Below are 21,463 nucleotides of genomic sequence, written 5' to 3'. Positions count from 1 at the left end.
TCTGATCGTGAGCAGAACTTTGACTGCAGTACTGCAGCTTACCACTCTGTGCCATAGGACTCCTGATTTCTGTGTACCCAATTCATAATTTTATTGGCCTCTGTCACCTTTTTAATGCCATCTTTCCTCTGAGGAGTTTAGGGTACATTGTGCTCTCTATCTCCTTTTTTATCATCACAACAAATTTGTGAGGTAGATTTGATTGTGTAAGGGGGGGGGTTTAAGCTCACTCTCTGTGTGCTTCCATGGTTCCCAGCTCCCTTTGTAGTCTCGTGTTTATAAATTTTCAGAAGTGTCATGTGCCATCTAACATTATTCTTTTTCTGTGTGTTCAGTTTCAGATGTAAATTCAAAGTTGACGTGTCCGTTATCTGATTTGAGCCCAAAATTACAGAGCCCACACTCAGTTGTTGCATCAGTGTCGCCTGATCCGTTTGCGCAAGCAAACCAAAAATCCAGCAGCTTCCCTTCGCCCCAGACTCCTGGGGATAAAAATGATTCCCTGACAAAAGCTGATCTGGAAGCTGCACTGTTGATGGAGAAAATTCGCTCTCAGAGCTTTGATGGACTAGGGGAGCTGACCAGCGACCCAAGGAGAAGGGGCTGTTCTGTAGCTAGTGAGTCAAGAAGTAGGAGCAGCTCAATGAATTCTGTGGACAGTGGCTCCAGTTTTATGACCACTGGAGATCATACCTCCCTGGAAGGTCAAAGAGAAGCTCTGCTTTCTTCTCAGCGATTCAGCGTGATCAGCTCTGAAGACTTCAACCAGGAACTCGTTGTCAAACCAATCAAAGTGAAAAAGAGGAAGAAGAAAAGACCTGGTAAATAATTAGTTAAGGAAAGGCTTTTCTTAACATTTCTAGTTCCAGTGCTATCTTTTGGTATGGAACATGACCCACTGTACAGTTCCTTCCCATATAGCATTTTATAGGGGAGGGTCATTAAAGTTTGGTATTTTGTGGCTCAGGCCTTAGCAGTTCGTAACACTTACCTGCAGTTTGGAGATTACACACCTTCTCTGGTTTGGAGTACATATCCAAACCAGAGAAGTGGTCTTCCTAAATCTTCCTCCAAGGAGAAGAAGGAAAGAGTCTCATTGTCCCTTCTTTTGTGCCCCCAACCTTCTCTGGTACTTTGGGCCTGCCTGGGAGCATCTGAAGTGCTAGGTGTGCTCTGGGAAATGAAGTCCTTCAACCACCTTAGGTTAAAAATTCAAGCATCCTGTGGACTACGTTTCCCAGGGGACACCAGACACTTCAGTTGCTTACTACCTGGTAGCCAAGCTACTATAGATGGAGAGGGAAGAGAACTGAAAGGCTGGGGTTGGATGAGGGAGTGAGGGGCTTCATTTGTTCAGCTGTCACTGCTTGCCCAGTCACACCATCAGTATTCAAGGGGGCAACTGGGGACAGTTGAGGGGGATTTGAGAAAGTCCAAGTCAATTCTCAGTGACTGTCATTCTGAAACAGGCCTAAAAAAGAAAAGCTCCTGGCTAATTTTGTTTTTGTTTTTTTGCAGAATGGCCTGATTTACCAAGTCCACACTAAGCCAGTGTGGTGGGATAACCCTTATCTAATATGTATTGAAAGAGGGTTTTGTCTCTTTGCAAACTTGTGCTTTTCAGAATGCTTTAATGTGTATCTTTACAAAGAGAGTGTGGCTTTCCCCCCCCCCCCCCCCCCCCAGGGACTGCTCCACATTAAGGATAATCCATTTCTTTGGCCCTGGCACGTGTACATTGGGTTTCTTGATTTCAAGTTGTATCAGTCTCTAGTTACCCCAAAGGACTGAATCAGCATAAATATAAAATACCTAGTTTAATAGTGAAAAAATGAGCATGTGGCAGTGGTAGTGGGGAACACTGCATAGTTATCCAATTTTCTGTGCCTCTTGACACATGGATTCAGCACCCCATCAATGACTTGTCTGTTAAATCTGGTGCTCACATACACCTTTTGGCTTGCAGATACCCATCTAGTGCAGGGGTGGCCAACGGTAGCTCTCCAGATGTGTTTTGCCTACAACTCCCATCAGCCCCAGCCATTGGCCATGCTGGCTGGGGCTGATGGAAGTTGTAGGCAAAAAACATCTGGAGAGTTACCATTGGCCACCCCTGAGTATTGTAAGATTCAGATGCTGAGAAGATGGACATCATACTTCACTGCAACAGTGCTAGAGTTAGGAGGAGCCAATGTTGTGTATATAGAAGGCTCCAGATTTGAGCCCTGGCATCTCGTTTGCTTTTTTTCTTAAAAAGCAAGAGTAAACAAGAAGCAGGGACGGCTAAAACCTGTGACTTGGACCATGGGAAGCAGCTGCAGTTGAGATGTGTCTCCAGTACAAGAGGACTAGAGTAGGATGCTTTGTGTTGCTGCTGTAAATCAGAGGTGTCGAACTCATTTGTTATGAGGGCCAGATTTGACATAAATGAGACCTTGTTGGGCCGGGTCATGTCGGAAACACAATAAAAGATTTTTTAAAAAATAAAACATGCTTGAAACATTAGCACTCAAAGGCCTTAAAGTTGCTTTCTTTGTATTCCTCCCATGGGATCCAGGGAACTGGGCAAAAGAAGCTCTGACTCTTTCCTTCCTACCGCAGGGGACCAGGAGGGGGAGGAGTCTCAGCCAATAGAAGGAAGAGAGGCTTGGCTCAGTAGCTCTGCTGTACAATTGAGAGAGCCTGGCAAAGCAAGCTTTTCCTCTCTAAAGCAGGAGCCTCAGCCAATGGAGAAAATAGGGGTTTTGCTGTGTAGCTCCTATGCAATTGAGCAAGCCTTGCAAAGCAAACTGTGATGTGAAGGACGCAAGAGAGAGGGAGAAGGAAGCAGACGGCAGCCAGTTGCTCATGGACCTGATAGGAGCTTTCTGGGAACCTGATTTGACCCCTGGGCCACATGTTTGACATTCCTGGTCTAAATCATGGAGATAGTTCAATATGGGTCCAAGTGAGGCTTGCCCAAGGCTTTAAAAATGCAGTCGTTGCATATATTTTGTTTTTAATTCACCCTGAAGTGACATTTCCTCAGTCATCTGACAGTGTTCTTTTTGCTTTCTCCCTTTCCCACCCTATCCCCCACCCCACGCCTTTTAATCTCCCAACTATACATGAGCTTAGAAAATGGGACCAGGCAGAATCCAAGCTCTCTGGAGAGCACGCCATGCTCGGAATATCAAGGTTCTACTGACAGTCCCCAGTCGACAAACGCAGACTCCCTCTCCATCGCTTCAAGCCTGATGAGCGGCGTTGTAGACCGCTTCGGTATAGATTCTCCAGACCGGGAAAGTCTGGAATCGCAGAGCGTGCTGGGGGAGGAAAACAGCTCTGACATGTTCAGCGTGCTTCAGTCGCCGGAGCTGACAGCTGCTCTTGCCCCAGAGGAGAACGGTGAAGCTCCTGAGCTGCTGAAACTCTCTAACGGGGAAGACGAAATAAGCACATTGGCTGCTAGGGACGTCTCAGCTTCTGGCTCCCCCTTGTTGCTTGCCGGTGACCAAGTGGGTAGCAATGAGGCTGAAGAAAACAGGAGCCTTCCAGCCGAACTTTCTGAAACCAACTCCAAGGAGCCGTCCCAAGATGAAGAGGATTATGCTGCTCTGTGCAAGACAGAGCAGATAGTAAATCAGCCAGGCCAACAAAGTATTGTAGATCTTCTGAAAGACCCAGAGCCTGTGAATGGAATGCTGGAAAAAGCAATAATGGCCTCTGGCACTGAGGGATCTTTGGGCTTGGAAACAGGGGCTGAACCCCTCCCAGAGCAAGAATCCTTGATGTACAGAGACCCCCTAAATCCCCTTAATGATCTTTCTACTGAACTGTGTCCCCAAGAGGGTGCCTTACCTGGGCAGGACTTGAGGGAGGCATCGAGCCCTCAGTGTAACGTGAACATGGCCAGCGAATGGACAAGCAACAATGCTGGAGCTGAGAAATCATCCTCAAGCGATGAAGAGGATATCTACAGACATGGCCTGCCGTATTCATCTTCAGAAGCCAGTGTGGCGGATGCAGGGGGCTGCTTTGCTCCTCCGGAGAAAGCCCAAGTGAGCGTAGAGGAAGGGATGCTTTTGAAATCCGATCAGGTACGTTCTCAGATGAGCAGCTGCGGCTCAACGTACAGAAGTATGCTTTCTTATACCCAGAGCATTTTTTGTAGCGGGAACTCCTTTGCATATTAGGCCACACACCCCTGATGTAGCCCATCCTCCAAGAGCTTACAGGGCTCTTATTCCAGGGCCTACTGTAAGCTCTTGGAGGATTGGCTGCATCAGGGGTGTGTGGCCTAATATGCAAAGGAGTTCCTGCTACAAAAAAAGCGCCCTGATTATACCTTTTAAATGAAACGGTTTGTGTTGAGCCAGTCTCCCTCCCTGGGCTGACCACTAGGAGTTCCTCAACCATCCCAGTTGGGTGCTGACTCACTAGACTGTGTTAGCAGACATTTCCACCACCAGATGGCCCAAATCCAGCCACTGAATTTAAAAAAAAAAATGGAATGGCACCACAGAAGAGGAAGTGGGCCTGAGATATGGGAGGGTGTGATTTTGGAGGGTTTTTGGACATACCACAGTGTGAAGAGAAATTCACTGGCTTTCTTAGCCAAAAAGCTTAGCCAAGTACAACACTCTTAGCCAAATAACAACACTCAGCTGGTCGGGTTTATGAACGCTCCAGGATGACCCAATTTTGTTCTTTTGATTAAATTGGCAGCTGAGGGTTTGAGAATGCCGAAGAAACAGGGGAAGTGCATGCTAGAAGGCTGAATTCCGTCACTGACGGCAGGTGTTCTGGCGATGGTGGAAAGTGCTGTCAAGTCACAGCCGATTTGGGTGACCCTGTAGTGTTTTCAAAGCAGGAGACCCTCAGAGGTGGTTTGCCGTTGCCTGGCTAAAGTCACACGCACTAAATAATGCACTTTCGATCCACTTTTGGTCCACTTTCCAACTGGATTGTACGTGTGACCTGGCAAAATCCAGTTGGAAAGTGCGCTGGAAGTGTATTGAAAGTGCATTATTTAGTGCGTGTGATCTCAGCCTCTGTGCCGTAACTCTGGCGGTCTCCCATCCGAGCCCTAACCCTGTTTAGCTTCCAAGAGCTGACACGATCCGTCTGGCCAGGGCTGTCGAGATTGGGGTGGATGTTCTAGTCCTGAGTTTGTCTACAAATCCTGCTCATGGCTATGACAGCAAGTGCTGGGGGTTGGTGGTGGTAAAGGTAGAAGAAGAATTTGAAGCTGATATAGATGCAGCTCCCCCTCCCCCCCATCGTTATATGAACAGATGACTGAAGCTTTCTGGCAGCCATCATATTATTTATTGATTGATTTGTATCCCGCCCTCCCCGCTGAAGCAGGCTCAGGACAGCTCATCATAGAGGCATTAATATAAAACAAAAGCTTTAGACCAAGGGTATATGGTGAATTGTCTCTTAGGTTGCCTGAGGCACCCCCACCACCACCGGAGATGTGATTTGGTGCCTTAGCAGGTATCGCTGGACTCTTTTCTCAGTGGTGTTAGGCCAGCTGGGTGCCAATGAAGCTGTGCCCCAAGAGACTGGCAGCAAATATTAGGCAAGCCTTTGAGAGGTGCCAATGCCTGGGATCCATTTTCCCCTGTATAAAATACAACAAAGCAGGGACTCGGGTTTTGGATTGTGAAACCAAATGGAGGTTGAAGGGTTAAACCAGAGATGGCCAAACTGGCTTAACATAAGAGCCGCATAGAATAAATATCAGATGTTTGAGAGCCGCATGGAAGGAAGGAAGGAAATCGATGGATAGGGAGAGGTGGAAAGAAAGCAACTTTAAATGCATTCTCCAAACCACTGTCTGGCTTGGCTTGTAGAAGTGATTTAAAGAGAGAAATGCCTTCTCCAAGCTGGCCGATGGGGTGGTGGGGGCTTCAAGAGCCACACAATGTGTGAAAGAGCCACATGTGGCTTCTGAGCCGCAGTTTGGCCACCCCTGGGTTAAATCTTTCCCTGCCCAAACCTGAGACAAATTGAGGCTGCACAAACCTGCCATTTGTTCCACAGAAGGAGATGATATTCATCTCATCAGTTTGAGCTGTAGGCGCTGCCACTCTCTAGCATCCCCAAACTGGAATTCACAGGGGAAAAGCCTTAGCATAATATCGGGGGGTGGGGGGGGGAGTGTCTGGTGATGTCCACATGTACCTCTCAGGGTTGATTCTAGCCAATGTAATTCTTTTGAGCTGAACAGCCTTTAGATAGATGTAGTGTCAGCTTGTACTGTTAGCTTTCTTATGCCAATAAAGACACCTCACTACCATCTAACTCTCCAGTCTTTAGTTTGCAGAAAGTTGGATGGGCTACGCAGGTCCTGGCTATGGAATACTGAGCCTGGTTGTCTCCGATAAATACATTTGGTGCCTGGATTACAAAGGCGGCCTGTACTGTAGTGCTTTACCTAATGCTGGTCTGCGCTGGCAGAAGTTTGAGGAAAATGTCCAGCAGGTGGCAGTCTCCCCTTCAGGTTGGTTGGCTTTGCCTTTCCTCTTTCCGTCCCTGGTTGGAAGATTGAATTTGCATGAAACCTTCGAAGCCGTTCCTTCAATATTGCTGCATCTTGGCTCTGCTCTTCAAGTTATGTCTCAGAGCACGGGAAGTTAGCAACTCCTGAGCCTTGGCATGACTGAGAGCCATTCACAAAACTTGGTAGCAAAACAAATGCCGTTTTGTTAAGATTTTATTAAGTTTTCCCATGTTAAGAATGAAATTCTTCTGAGCTGGGGTGTATGGCTGCTGTAAAGTACAGCTGGAGTCAGTGTGGCTAAGTTGCCTTTAAAGGAAAAGTGCTGTCATGAGTCTAGAGGGTCACACTGTAGTTCTTTTTTTGGGAGTCAGGAAAAAAACACAGTAAGGCTTGCCTGGACTGTTCCAGACTGCAGGTGGGGTTGGGCTGACTGGATAGTTCAGAGCTTCCCTAGAACAAAGGAAAACAAGAGATCCTCTCCCCCCCTCCCCCAAACGCCAGCAGACTTAACAGAGTGAGTGTGGTTGTAGTGGTTAAGAGTGCCAAACTAGGATCTGGGAGACCTGGGTTCGAATCCCTAGTTATGCCAAGGAAGTCTGCTGGGTGACCCTAGGCCAGTCACACACACTCGACGGAGCCTACCTCACAAGGCTGTTGTTAGGGTAAAATGGAGGAGAGGAGCATGATTTAAGCTGCTTTGGATCCCCAGTGAGGAGAAAGGCAGGGTATAAAAGAATGAAATAAATAAAGTACTCCAGGCAGAGGAAGAAGCTTATTTTGCTTTACGCAGAGTGAGGCTTTTCTGTGGGGAAGCGTTCAGACCCACAGTTTTAATTTTTATGTACATCAGCCTGGAGGTGGTATCATAGTTTGTGGACAATTTTACCACTCGATTCTGCCGGTTGTATAAACTGGTGCTCGGACTTCCTGTTTGTGTTATGTCTAATTTATGTGAAAATGCTTTTATAAAGAAGCTAGGATGTGTCTGCTTTAAATTTTAGCACTATGCAGGATTTAATGTAGCCTGTAGGCTAGCCTGTGGGCTGTATCCTAGCTTTAAAAACGCCCTACTTATTTCACATTTGGAATCTGTCTTTCCATTTAATAGTAGCATTTAGGGATGCTCCTACTTAAAACAGGACAACTCAGCTCCGACAACACCATCATCTGAAGAAGTGATGAAAGTAGCCTGCTAAGTGGGAGTTATATTTGATTTATTTTGCGTTGGATTGAATTTACAACGGTGCCTGAATCAGGCCATTGGTCCTTCTGACCTAATATAGTCTGTTCTGATTGGCCGCAGCCCTCTTGGGCAAACGTTGCTTTCCCAACTCGTTTTGATGGTCTCTTATCCTGGCTCCTGCATTCTGGCTTTTGGCTGTTCTGTCAAACAGCACGACTTTGTGTACCTCCTTTCCTCTATAAAAGCCTGTCTCCTGGAGGCCCTTTTAAACTGTAATGTAACTGCAGCTAATGAGCTGAGCTGGAGCATGCAAAAAGAGGTCGGGCAGGGCTACGAAATGTGCTTTGTCTTGTTTATATTCATCTTCAGGGACGCTCCTCTGGAAGATTGAACAAAAAACCAATAAAGCCTTTGCCTGCGGGAAAGTCACTATAAAAGGGAAACGTCACTGGTATGAAGCTTTACCTCAAGCAGCCTTTGTGTCTTTGAGTGACGACACAGCCTGGATTATCAGAACAAACGGTGACTTGTATCTGCAAACAGGTACCCAATTGAACAGCTGCTCTTTTCCTAGACCTTCGTGTGGGTGTGTTTGTTCCCCCCAAACTGCTTTTCAGGCAATGCTGGGGTTCCTTGGCAAAGTGTTTTGGGGCTTCTTCTGCTAAGGCTGGCTATGAAAAGTGTCGTCAAGTCACAGCCGGCTTACGGTGACATCAGGTGAACAGAGGTGGGTGGCCTTTGCCTGCCTCTGCGTAGCAACCTGGGGCTCGCTTGCTGGTCTCCGTCCAAGTGCTAACCGTGATGCCCCCGCTTAGCTTTTGAGATATGATGAGATCAGGCTAGTCTGGGCCATCCAGGGCAGGGCAACCTAAGGCTGGTTTCCTGAAAGGCAAGCGTGCCACCCATGCCAGTCTTCTACTTATTGGAACAAAGTTTGAGTCCACCAGCACCTTTAAGATCAACAGAGTTTAATTCTGGATATTTCGCGTGCATGCACACTACAGTGTCTGAAGAAGTGTGCATGCATAGGAAAGCTTATGCTCATTGCTCTCTGTTGGTCTTAAAGGTGCCACTGGACTCAAACTACACAGCTACCCACAAGTGCTCTCTCTAAGCTGGGAGCAAAAATTCTACTTCATGAGCTGCTGGCGTTAAAGTTAAAGCATAAATTAGTTTGTTCTGGGGCCGTCCTTCCTGAGCGAAGACAAAAATGTGTGAGCCCACAGGCTAAAAAACGGTGCCCTAGCTCACACTAACTCAGCTTAGAGGGAACACTGCTACCCATCTGATTCTAATTGGGTTATCCTGGAGTGAATTCACAGATGGTGAGGTCAAGGAGGACTGGCTAGTCCACATGACCTAGAACACTCCAGGGAATCTTTCATGGTGAGTTCAGGGGTTCAGTTTCTTGATCAGAGAAGGCCCAATTTTCCCTGTTTTGATGCCTGCCTTGTTTGTGAAAATTATTATTATTATTTTATTTATATTCCGCCTTTTCCCCCATTGGGGGCTCAGAGCAGAGTACATAAAATAAAATAAAATGTACCTTGCTTTGTAAAACACAGACGTGAATGACTTCCGGAAGCCTATCTGTATTCTCATTTCATGTAGCTTCTAAGGAGAAGGAAACGTTTTTACTGTTATCAGACTGCCCTTCTTTCTGCTTTGTGGGCTGTCATGGAGAACCATTGGTGTATTGGTTAGGGGCACGGACTCTTCATTTGGGAGAACCGTGTTTGATTTCCCCATCCTTCCACATACAGCTGCTGGGTGACCTTGGGTCAGTCATAGTTCTCTCAGAGCTCTTCTCTCAAGAGCAGTTCTCTCAAGAGCTTTCTCAGCCCCACCTACCTTTGAGACTCCAAGGGAAGGGTGGGGTATAAATCATCCTCCTCCTTCTCCACCTTCTGCTCCTTCTCCTTCGTCCTCTTCCTCCACTCGAAGGCTTGTATCCTACTGCAAATGTTTCTTGGCTGCATTTGTGGAGTCCACCCTTGGGCCTAATCCATCCCCCCCACACTCAAACAAATTAGCTTGACCCCTGAGAGTTTTACCAAAGACATGGTGAACCATTCACCAGCAGTTTTTTTTCTCTCATTTTTCTTTCTGTTTGGATTATGTTGTGCCCAGCTGCCCAGAAGCAGCTGTGCTTCATAACTGGTCAGCCCTTGGTGCTGGAAGACTTAGCAAGGAGGTTAGCTTGTGTATTGGAACCCAGCTCCTAACTTCAGACCATTTCTTAGAGAATTGAGCTGCCGCCTGAAGCACAGACGCTGTCACCCCCTCTTATACAAGCTTGCTGATGTGAGCAATAGTGACCTACCATAGGGAGTTAGACTTATGTCAAAGAATATGTGCTGCTGCATTACTCAAAGTCTTTTCTGTTTAGGCCGCGTGTGTTTATAAATTTCTGCTGTGTCCCCACCAAGAAGAAACCTCGAGAGGGCAACTCTAGGATTCTTCACTTGTTTCAAGTCCATGATGCCAAAAGGCAGGCAGAAATAGATGGTCCCCCAGCATCCCACGTTTGTATTGGTGATTTGTCAAGGTTTAATTTCCGTTGGGTGGTATTTTGATGAATAAGAGCCCCGTGGCCCAGAGTGGTAAAGCTGCAGTACTGCAGTCGGAGCCCTCAGCTCAGGAACTGAGTTCGATCGCAGCAGAAGCTGGTTCAGGTAGCCGGCTCCAGGTTGACTCAGCCTTCCATCCTTCCGAGGTCGGTCAAATGAGTCCCCAGCTTGCTGGGGGGAAAGTGTAGATGACTGGGGAAGGCAATGGCAAACCATCCCCTAAAAAGTCTGCCGTGAAAACGTTGTGAAAGCAACGTCACCCCAGAGTCGGAAACGACTGGTGCTTGCACAGGGGGACTACCTTTTCTTTTATTTTGATGAATTGTCTTGACCTGGATAGAGAGGCTAAGCCTGATCTATGGAAGCTGAGCAGGGTCAGCCCTGGCAAAAATTGGGATGAGAGACTTCCAAGGAATACCAGGATCATGCCACAGAGGCAGGCAATAGCAAACCTCCTCTGAACGTCTCTTGCCTCGAAAACCCCATGAGATGTTGCCGTAAGCTGGTTGCAACTTGACGGCAAAAAAACAACAATGAATTAACGGTCGAGGGTTTTGAGGCGGGGGCAAGAAAAAGGAAACAAAGTGCTTGTGAGATAACTGTTGATATATGCATCACACCCAACGTATATCGTCTTGTTGTACTGACCCCTTGAACTTCTCGTGTCTGAATCTGATCCTAGCATAATGGTGAAGATGTACTGTTACAGATTTTTGTCTGGAGGGAGGGGGGATTTAAAGGATTAATATTTTGTGAATATTTGACTGTGCTTGTATATCATTTTCAAAAGTTTAATTAAAAAAAGAGAATGTAAAAAAAAAAATTCCAGTGTTATTGGAAGACACCAAGATGTTCTGTTTAAGGGAGTGTGTTGTGAAAGGATAGCCTACTTTCCTTCTCAGTGAAACTTAAAATAATATGGGCAGCAGACAAAAATGAACCTGAAAGCAAGTCGATTTTTAAATTTTTTAAAACTTTCGCTGCTGCAATGAATTGCAACTGGTCAAACTTGCTAACTCTCTGTTTTACTCCAAGGCTTGAGCATCGATCGCCCCTGTGCCAGAGCCGTTAAGGTGGACTGTCCGTATCCACTCTCACAGGTTACAGCCAGAAATAACGTCGTGTGGGCGTTGACGGAGCAGCGTGCGCTTCTGTACCGAGAGGGTGTGAGCAGTTTTTGCCCAGAAGGGGAGCAGTGGAAATGCGATATCATCAGGTGAGAAGGCACGTTCTGTGATGGCCGTGTTTGATTTTGCAACGCTTGGGTGTTTCATCATCTTCATTTGTACTTGCACTTGTTTAGACATTAGCCTGTTGCAACATTTCAAGAAGGCCAGGTTTCTAATCAGGCTGCTGTGTAGCCTTTAACCTTCTGTTCGCCAGCAGCAAAAGCATTCCTGTTTGAAGCTGTACAGAGGAGTTGAAACTACGCACATTTTAAAGAACAGTGGCTGAATTAACACAGATATGCTAGTTGTCACTGGGCCTGTTGGGCCCTGGAACACATTTAAGAGATATTGAATGAGTGCTGCTTCAATCCCCATTTTGTCTTTAAAAAAAAAAAATTAAAGTTCTTTACATGACTTGTGCAAATGTATGTAAATCCTTTTTGTGTTATACCTTTCTGGTTTTATTAGCTATGGAGAACATTATGCGGAATGCAAAGTCCTCATCTCCTGACAGTCTTATTCAGCTTCTGAGATTTCATTCTCACTATGTTGTGAGAATTCTGAGAAACTGAAGTTGAATTTGAGATCAATATAGCCAGTTTGGGGTTGTGGTTAAGAGCACGGACTCTTATCTGGGAGAACTGGGTTTGATTCCCCACTCCTCCACTTGCACCTGCTGGAATGGCCTTGGGTTAGCCATAGCTCTCGTAGGAGTTGTCCTTGAAAGGGCAGCTGCTGTGAGAGCTCTCTCAGCCCCACCTACCTCACAGGATGACTGTTGTGCAGGAAGAAGATAAAGGAGATCATAAACCGCTCTGAGACTCTGATTCAGAGAGAATGGTGGGGTATATATCTGCAGTCTTCTTCTCTCTGCTTTTTCTGCATTTAACGTTCAACAGTAATGGAGATTGTACTGGTGACTTTGCAGTTGAAAAATTAATACTCAAGTGAGCCTTTCGTGTAGTGGGTGCACACATGCCTGCTGTTTGTTTTTAAACAAAAAACCAAATGTCCAGGTGAGGGGAGCTAAAATCTGCCCCGTTCCGTTTGGGATCCAAACCTGTATCTTGCTTTGTTTCCTTCAGCATTTTTTTCTCTTAGCCATGAAGTCCGAAGGACTGGGAGAAAAATGCTTAAATGTGTGTACTAATATATATATATATAAAACCTACTAACACTGAGCTTGTAACCATCAAGGTGGTTTACAGCATAAAAATAAGCAATTAAACAACTGAAGTAAAAGCCAGCACTGAAACAGAAAGACAGCAGCCTAAAAAAGCACTGGAGCGCATCAAAGCAAGGCATTGGAGCTGGCAAGGTTTAGCTCAGCGGTGGCAGCTCAGGAGCCACATGTGGCTCTTTCACACGCATTGTGTGAGTCTCAAAGCCCCCACTGCCCCATTGGCTGGCTTGGAGAAGGCATTTCTCTCTTTAAATCACTTCTCCAAGCCAAGCCAGCCAGCAGCTGAATGCATTAAGTTAGTTGCTTTTTTTCCACCTCTCCCTCCCCTCCTTCTATTTCCTTCCTTCCATCCGTCCTTTCTACCTATCTTTTGGTTCTCAAACATCTGATGTTTATTCTATGTGGCTCTTACGTTAAGTAAGTTTGGCCCCCTCTCCTATCTACTGATATTTGCCAGAGAAAGTTCCTTGCTGAAGGAATCCTGGTGGGGCAGAAATGAAAGAGAGACTGAAATGTTTAATTGAAGTAAGTGGAAAGAAATAAAGCATTTACATGGGTATAATAACGGCCCAGGATAGTCTGATGCCATGAGATCTCTGAAGCTAAGCAAAGTTGGCCCTGCTAGTATTTGGATGAGAGACCCCAAGGAAGTCCAAGGTTGCTATGCAGAGGCAGGCAATGGCAAACCACCTCTGAACATCTCTTGCTTGGAAACCCTATGAGGTTGCCATAGGTTGGCTGTGGCTTGAGTACTCTCTATTGCCACAGTGACAAAAGCCTGGAGCCTGTTTCGGTGAGTTTGGCTTTTGTTGGTGGTTGCAGAACGTCCTCTTCTGTTCCTTTCAAATTATATAATTGCAAATTGCATTTGCCAAATGGCCATAACAACAAAACTGAGCTGAATGGCTCTAATTCCAGCCTATCCAGCTGTAAATAAGTAAATTGTGAAACATGAGACAGCTGGGCATGGTGTGGACAACATCTGTTAAAGAGCCAGTTTGGTGTCGTGGTTAAGTGCACGGACTCTTATCTGGGAGAACCGGGTTTGATTCCCCACTCCTCCACTTGCAGCTGCTGGAATGGCCTTGGGTCAGCCATTGCTCTCGTAGGAGTTGTCCTTGAAAGGGCAGCTAATGTAACAGCTCTCTCAGCCCCACCTACCTTACAGGGTGTCTGTTGTGGGGGAAGGAAGTAAAGGATACCCTGTGCATAGGGCGGGATATAAATCCAATGTCGTCATCTTCTTGTGTGTGTATGTAAAATACTTAATTCTCTTTATCTTTGCAGTGAAATGCAAGCTCTAGAGGCCGTCTGCATTACTCTCGGAGACCAGCAGACTATATGGGTCTTGGACATCTACGGGAACCTGTGGTTCCGAACTGGCATCACCTCAAAGAAACCTCAAGGAGATGATAACCACTGGTGGCAAGTAGGCATTCCTTATTCTTCTTTCAGTGTATGTGAAAGGGTCTTTCGCTCAACGACAGAGCACATCTGTTGCACCCAAGGTTCTGGGCGTCACTCCCAGGCATTGATTTTGGAAAAGGGAAACAGCAAGTCTGCAAAAATTCTCATCGTGAGACAGTGGAGGATCGATGTCTATTAAAGTAGATGGTACTGATCTGGCTTGGGATCAGGCAGTTTCCTGTGTGCATAAATCCCAAAGGTGCATCCCTGAGAGGGGCATTTTTTGGTGTAAGGATCCTGAGTTTGGTGTAGTGCTTAAGTATGCTGACTCTTATCTGGGAGAACCGGGTTTGATTCCCCACTCCTCCACTTGCAGCTGCTGGAATGGCCTTGGGTCAGCCATAGCTATTGCAGGAGTTGTCCTTGAAAGGGCAGCTGCTGTGAGAGCCCTCTCAGCCCCACCCACCTCACAGGATGTCTGTTGTGGGGGGAGAAGATATAGGAGATTGTAAGCCGCTCTGCATCTCTGATTCAGAGAGAAGGGCGGGGTATAAATCTGCAGTCTTCTTCTAATGGGAAGTCGTCGTGGTAACCACTTTGTAGATAGCAAACACACTTTGTTCTCGGGGAAGTTGTTCCCGAGTCTAAGACTACAGCCTTTATAAACTGGTTCACAGAGTCCCTCCCTTCCTCCTCCTCATGAAAGCTTCCAAAACAAAACAGAGAGAGGTCAAAGCTCTGCGGGAATTCTTAGATGACCGGACAACGTGTTCAAGTTCTTCGGGCTTCTAGTGTCAGTGTGTCTGTAAAACATCCAGATCGCTTCCTTCAGCCACATCTCCAGCTGAAGAATTACTTGAAGTACTTGAAGGGCTGTCATATAGAAGATGGTGTGGGATTGTTTTCTGTGTCCCCAGAAGGTAGAACCAGAACCAATGGGTTGGAGTTAAATCAAAAGAGTTTCCAGCTCAACATTAGGAAGAACTTCCTGACCATTAAAGCGATTCCTCAGTGGAACAGGCTTCCTAAGGAGGTGGTGGGCTCTCCTTTGGAGGTTTTTAAACAGAGGCTAGATGGCCATCTGACATCAATGAAGATCCTGTGAATTTGGGGTAGGTATTTATGGGTTCATAGACAGGAACAAAAGACTAAAATATATGGCACTGGAAGATGAGCCCCTCAAGTTAGAAGGTGCCCAATATGCTACTGGGGAAGAGTGGAGGGCAAGTCCAAGTAACTGCAGAAAGAGTGAAGCGGCTGGGCCAAAGCCGAAAGGACGCTCAGCTGTGGATGTGTCTGATGGTGAAAGATCAGTCCGATGCTGCAAAGAACAATACTGCATTGGAACGTGGAATGTAAAATCTATGAATCAAGGTAAGCTGGATGTAGTCAAACAAGAGATGGCAAGACTGAACATCGACATATTGAGAATCAGCGAACTAAAATGGACGGGAATGGGTGAATTTAACTCAGAGGATCACTACATCTATTATTGTGGGCAAGAGTCCCGTAGAAGAAATGGTGCGGCCTTTATAGTTAACAAGAGAGTGAGGAAGGCAGTAATGGGATCCAATCTCAAAAATGACAGAATGATATCTATCCATATCCAAGGCAAACCATTCAATATCACAGTAATCCAAGTCTATGCCCCACTCACTGATGCAGAAGAGGCTGAAGTGGACCAGTTCTATGAAGATCTACAACACCTTCTAGAATTAACACCAAAAAAAGATGTCCTCCTCATCATAGGGGACTAGAATGACAAAGTGAAAAGTCAAAAGGTAACCAGAACTACTGACAAGTTTGGCCTTGGAGAACAAAATGAAGCCAGGCAAAGGCTAATAGAGTTTTGTCAAGAGAACAAGCTGGTCATAGCAAACACCCTCTTCCAACAACCTAAAAGGCAACTCTACATGTGGACATCACCTGATGGGCAACACAGAAATCAGATTGATTATATACTCTGCAGTCAAAGATGGAGAAGCTCCTTACAGTCAGCAAAGACAAGACCTGGAGCTGACTGTGGCTCAGATCATGAGCTACTCATTGCAAAATTCAGGCTTAAACTGAAGAAAACTGGGGAAACCATTAGGCCATTCAGGTTTGACCCTGATCACATCCCTTTTGAATATACAGTGGAGGTGAAGAATAGATTTAAGGGACTAGAGTTGATAGAAAGTGCCTGAAGAACTATGGATGGAGGTTCATGACATTGTACAGAAGGCAGCAACTAGCACCATCCCAAAGAAAAAGAAATGCAAGAAAGCAAAGTGGCTGTCTGATGAGGCTTTAGAAATAGCTGAGGAAAGAAGGAAAGCGAAAGGCAAAGGTGAAAAGGAAAGATTCACCCAACTGAATGCAGTTTTCCAGAGAACAGCAAGGAGAGATAAGGAGACCTTCCTGAAGGAACAATGCAAAGCAATAGAAAAAAATAATAGAATGGGAAGGACAAGAGATCTCTTCAAGAAAATTGGGGAAATCAAGGGAATGTTTCGTCCAAAGATGGCCATGATAAAGGACAAAAACAGTAGGGACCTAACAGAAGCAGAAGCGATCAGGAAGAGGTGGCAATAATACACAGAAGAGTTACACACAGGAAGAATCTCAATGTCCTGGACAACCATGACAGTAAAATAGCTGACCTTGAGCCAGACATTCTGGAGTGTGAAGTCAAATGGGCCTTAGAAAGCATTACTAACAACAAAGCGAGTGGAGATGATGGTATCCCAGTTGAGCTTTTCAAAGTCCTAAAAAATGATGCTGTTAAAGTTATGCACACATTATGTCAACAAATGGAGAAAGCATGGGAATACCAGAAAAATGTCATTTTCTGTTTCATTGACTACGCTAAAGCTAAACTGTGGCAAGTCCTTAAAGAGATGGGAGTACCAGACCACCTCACATGTCTCCTGAGAAACCTGTATAAGGGTCAAGAAGCAACTGTCAGAACAGGATATGGAACAACTGATTGGTTTAGAATATGAAAAGGAGTTCGACAAGGATGTATATTGTCACCCTGCTTATTTAATTTATATGCAGAGTACATCATGCGGAATGCTGGCCTGGATGAAGCAGAAGCCGGAATTAAGATTGCTGGGAAAAACATCAACAACCTCAGATATGCAGATGACACCACTCTAATGGCAGAAAGTGAGGAGGACCTAAAGAACCTCTTGTTGAGGGTGAAAGAGGAGAGCACAAAAGTAGGCTTAAAACTCAACATCAAAAAAACTAAGATCATGGCATCCGACCCCATCACACCTTGGCAAATAGAAGGGAAAGATATGGAAGTAGTGACAGACTTCACATTCCTGGGGTCCAAGATCACTGCAGATGGTGACTGTAGCCATGAAATTAAAAGACATTTGCTCCTTGGGAGGACAGCTATGGCGAACCTGGGTTGTATAATAAAATGTAGAGACATCAGCCTGCCAACAAAAGTCCATATAGTTGAAGCGATGGTATTCCCAGTAGTAACGTATGGCTGTGAGAACTGGACCATAAAGAAGGCCGAACGCAGAAGAATAGATGCTTTTGAGCTGTGCTGCTGGAGAAGAATCTTGAGAGTCCCTTGGACTGCAAGAAGATCCAATCAGTCAGTCCTAAGGGAAATCAACCCAGACTGTTCCCTGGAAGGTCAGATGCTGAAGCTCAAATACTTTGACCACCAAATGAGAAGGGAGCACTCACTGGAAAAGATCCTGATGCTGGGAAAGACAGAAGGCAAAAGAAGAAGGGGACGGCAAAAGATGCAATGGTTGGACAACGTTACTGATGTAACAAACACGAATTTGAGCAGACTTCGGAGGATGGTGGCAGACAGGACGGCCTGACTTGACTGTACACGGGGGTGACAAAGAGTCGGACTCGACTGTGCGACTGAACAACAACAAATTTGTGGGTTTCCTGCATTGTGCAGGGGGTTGAACTAGATGACTCTGGAGGTCCCTTCCAACTCCATGATTCTATGAATGTTTCTCTTTTTCTTACGTAGAACAACAGTCACGTCACCTGGTTTCTCGTGTGTGTGTGTGGGGGGGGGAGTTCTTTGCCACTCATCTGTTTTACATATTCTCTTTCACAAGAAGCCATGAGGTGTACTTTGACTGTGACATCCAGTCCTGCCAGAGGAACTACTGTGGAGGGCCAGCTGTGGTGTAGTGGTTAAGAGCAGTGGACTCTAATCTTTAGAACTGGGTTTGATTCCCCACTCCCCCACATGCAGCCTGCTAGGTGACCTTGGGTCAGTTCTAGTCCTCTCAGAGCTCCCTCAGCCCCACCTTTCTCACAAGGGTGTCTGTAGTTGGGAAAGGAAGGGAAGGTGGTTGTAATCCGCTCTGAGACTCCTTTGGGTAGTGAAGGATGGGGTATAAAAGTCAGTTCTTTTTGTTTCATTCCCACTTTTGTGGGCTAGTCCAGAGCCATTGAATTTTGTATTAATGTATGAAAATTGCTCATTGTGCAGCTCTGATAGTTGTCTTTTTTCCCCTGTGCCCTTAGTTCTGAAAAGTGAAGCTCGTGAAGCAGGCAGAATAAATTATTGTGAAATTGCCTGAAAAAATGGGGAAGGATTGTGGCTCTGTGGAAGAGCTTCTGGTTTTGCATGGACAAGGTCCCAGGTTCAATCCCAGTTAAAAGGATCTGGTAGCAGGTGGTGCGAGACTTCTGCCTGAGACCCTGTAGAGCGGCTGTCAGACTGAATAGGCCAGGGGTGTCAAACTCATTTGTTTTGAGGGCTGGATCTGTCGTACATGAGACCTTGTTGGGCCGGGCAGTGTTGGGCCGGGCCACGTGTGTACCTATTTACGTAGGTAGCAGAGATATAAACTTTTAAAAGGACACAGACAAACACAATTAAAGACTTTTTTTTTAAAAAAAACTTAAAATAAAGCATGCTTTAAACATTAGCACTTGTTGGTCTTAAAGTTGCTTTCTTTGTATTCCTCCCATGGGATCCAGGGAACTGGGCAAAGGAAGCTCTGGCTCTTTCCCTCCCTCCCCAGGAGGCAGAGGAGCCTCAACAAATGGAGAAAATTGAGGCTTTGCTCTATAGTTCCTATGCGATTGAGCAAACCTTGCAAAGCCAACTGAGATGCAGAAGGAAGCAAGAGAGGGAAGGAGAAGCAGATGACAGCCAGTTGCTCGGGGGCCTGATAGGAGCCCTCCAGGGGCCTGATTTGGCTCCCGGGCCGCATGTTTGACACCCCTGGAATAGGCCATCCTTGGATGGACAAAGTCTAAGACAGCTTCATGTGCATTCAGGTCTCCTGTCTTTCATGAAGTTGACTGCAGTACCATGCAGCCAAAAGGAAACTTTCCATTCCTGTTCATCTCAACCAGAGAGTTAAACTTGTGACTAACTAATTGAAAACTGATAATTCATCAATCAGGCCTGCACTGTATGTTTCCTTTTCTCTAACAGGTGGAAGGGTGGTTCAGGGCTGGACTTAAAGAGGCACCTTGTCTGATCCCACCAGATAGCTCTTGTGTTGTCTTGCATTAAACTGGTCGTCTTGTCTTCTTTTCCCCTGCTAGGTAAGCATTACGGATTACGTAGTGTTTGACCAGAGCAGCCTTTTCCAGACCATCATCCAGGCAACGCAAACAGTAGCCACAGCCGCTCAGGCTCCTGTTGAGAAGGTAGCTGACAAACTCCGCACGGCTTTCTGGTCACAGCAGCTGCAATGTCAGCCAAGCCTGCTTGCCGTCAACAGCAGTGGCGTCTGGATCTCTTCTGGGAAGAATGAGTTTCATGTAGCTAAGGGAAGCCTGATAGGTATGTGCATTTGAGTTGCTAGAATGTTTGCAGCAATGCTCCCTCTAAGCCAGGGGTGTCAAACATACGGCCCGTGTGCCAAATCAGGCCCCTGGAGGGCTCCTGTCAGGCCCCTGTGCTACTGGCTGTCATCTGTTTCCTTCTCCCTCTCTCTTGCTTCCGTCTGTATCACAGCTTGCTTTGCCAGGCTCGCTCAATTGCATAGGAACTACGGAGCAAAGCCTCTATTTTCTCCATTGGCTGAGGCTCCTCCCTTGAGGAGGAAGGGGGGGAGGCAGAGCTTGCTTTGCCAGGCTCTCTGTCACACAGCAGAGCTACTGAGCCAAGCCTCTCTTCCTTCTATTGGCTGAGGCTCCTCCCCCTCTTGATCCCCTGGGGAAGGAAGGAGAGATCCAGAGCTTCCTTTTCCTAGTTCCCTGGATTGCACATGAGAAATACAAAGGAGCCTTAAGACCAACGAGTGCTAATTAATCATGTTTTATTTTGAGTTTTTAAAAAATCTTTGTGTTTGTCTGTGTCCTTTATAAAGTTTATAACTCTGCTGTTTGGCGTTACATTTTATGACACATATGACCTGGCCCAATATAGTCTCATTTGTGTCAGATTTGGCTTTCATACTGAATGAGTTTGACACCCCTGCTCTAAGCTGTGGAGTCTTGTGAGCTAAAATTCTACTTCGTGAGCTGAAGTTGTGAGCTATGGCATATATTAGTTTGCTCTGGGGGTATTTTTTCTGAGCTAAGAAAAAAATGTGTGAGCCAGAGGCTAAAAAACCGTGAGCTAGCTCACACTAACTCAGCTTAGAGGGAACACTGGTTTGCAGTGCTGAAGCCAGCCCATTTGAGCCTCTTTAACAGCATGGCGATGCCCAGGGGTCATTTTGTAGAAAAATAGGTGGTGGAGCTCATAAGCATAACTCATTAGCATATGCCACCCCACCCCCCCAGCCAAAAGCAACCCGATGCTAGAGATCCAACCAGCCCAATGATGCCTCGCACAAATCCAACACCTTATGATGGTACAAAGTTTGAGCTCTGAGGCATCTTTAAGACTGATAAAGTTTAATTCTGGGTCTTCATAAGGTTGATGGAGTTCCATTCCATACGGCTCAGTGTGGCACTTTCCATGAAGATAGTGCCATTCTGGGACCTACTGTGCTTTGATGAGGTTTTCTTTGAAGCCTATAGGTAGTAATGTCATTTCCACCCAGTAGTTCTAGTCCTGCTCTTTAGACAAGAAAGAATGTAAAGAAAACTACAGAGAATGTAAGAACACAGAGAAAACAAGAGAGAATCTAGTACACTGGACATTGTCTGAGAACTTGTAGCCTCTTTGGCGAGTGGCACTTTCACCCATTCTTGTGTCTGACAGAGCTGTGTGTTGACATAATGAGCACTTCCAAAAATACTTAGTTTTCAGTTTTGTTTTTTTATTCTTATGAATTCTTGGCTGCAATCATGGCTCTGTGTGTGTGTTTGAAACTTCTTGTTTTCTACTATACTTGCCTTTTGCTGCTGAGATACTTAGTGAAGGTTTACTTGAAGCCCAGCTTTACCTGAGCTTGCCATGTTCAGACCTCCCTAAAATGGTGTGTTATCTGAGACAAGTTCTTAGTTCTGCTGTTCAAGAGTTGGAAGGACATTAGTTTTTCCTGTCATTGCTCAGCAGCCTTTCATTTCTGTGAG

The 21,463-nt window shown here is 45.9% G+C and overlaps 2 protein-coding genes across 3 annotated transcripts in view; both read left to right on the top strand.

Annotated features, from left to right (window-relative positions):
* Positions 1-21,463, top strand: part of WDR20 (WD repeat domain 20) — a 505,375-nt gene that overhangs the window by 145,819 nt on the left and 338,093 nt on the right. The window lies entirely within an intron of this gene.
* TECPR2 (tectonin beta-propeller repeat containing 2) overlaps positions 1-21,463 on the top strand; it is an 83,064-nt gene that overhangs the window by 20,417 nt on the left and 41,184 nt on the right. For both annotated transcript variants that reach the window (XM_060262882.1, XM_060262883.1), the window contains exons 8-14: positions 336-821; positions 3,118-4,079; positions 6,307-6,490; positions 8,043-8,216; positions 11,279-11,459; positions 13,883-14,024; positions 19,538-19,778. In XM_060262882.1, coding sequence (XP_060118865.1) covers positions 336-821; positions 3,118-4,079; positions 6,307-6,490; positions 8,043-8,216; positions 11,279-11,459; positions 13,883-14,024; positions 19,538-19,778 — 2,370 coding nt within the window. The remainder of the gene's footprint in view (positions 1-335; positions 822-3,117; positions 4,080-6,306; positions 6,491-8,042; positions 8,217-11,278; positions 11,460-13,882; positions 14,025-19,537; positions 19,779-21,463) is intronic.

This window comes from Heteronotia binoei, chromosome 21 (genome assembly GCF_032191835.1).
Source record: "Heteronotia binoei isolate CCM8104 ecotype False Entrance Well chromosome 21, APGP_CSIRO_Hbin_v1, whole genome shotgun sequence".
NCBI classification, from domain to species: Eukaryota; Metazoa; Chordata; class Lepidosauria; order Squamata; family Gekkonidae; genus Heteronotia; species Heteronotia binoei.
The sequence above is the reverse complement of the archived record's forward strand: the minus strand, read 5'-3'. Positions and strand labels throughout refer to the sequence as shown.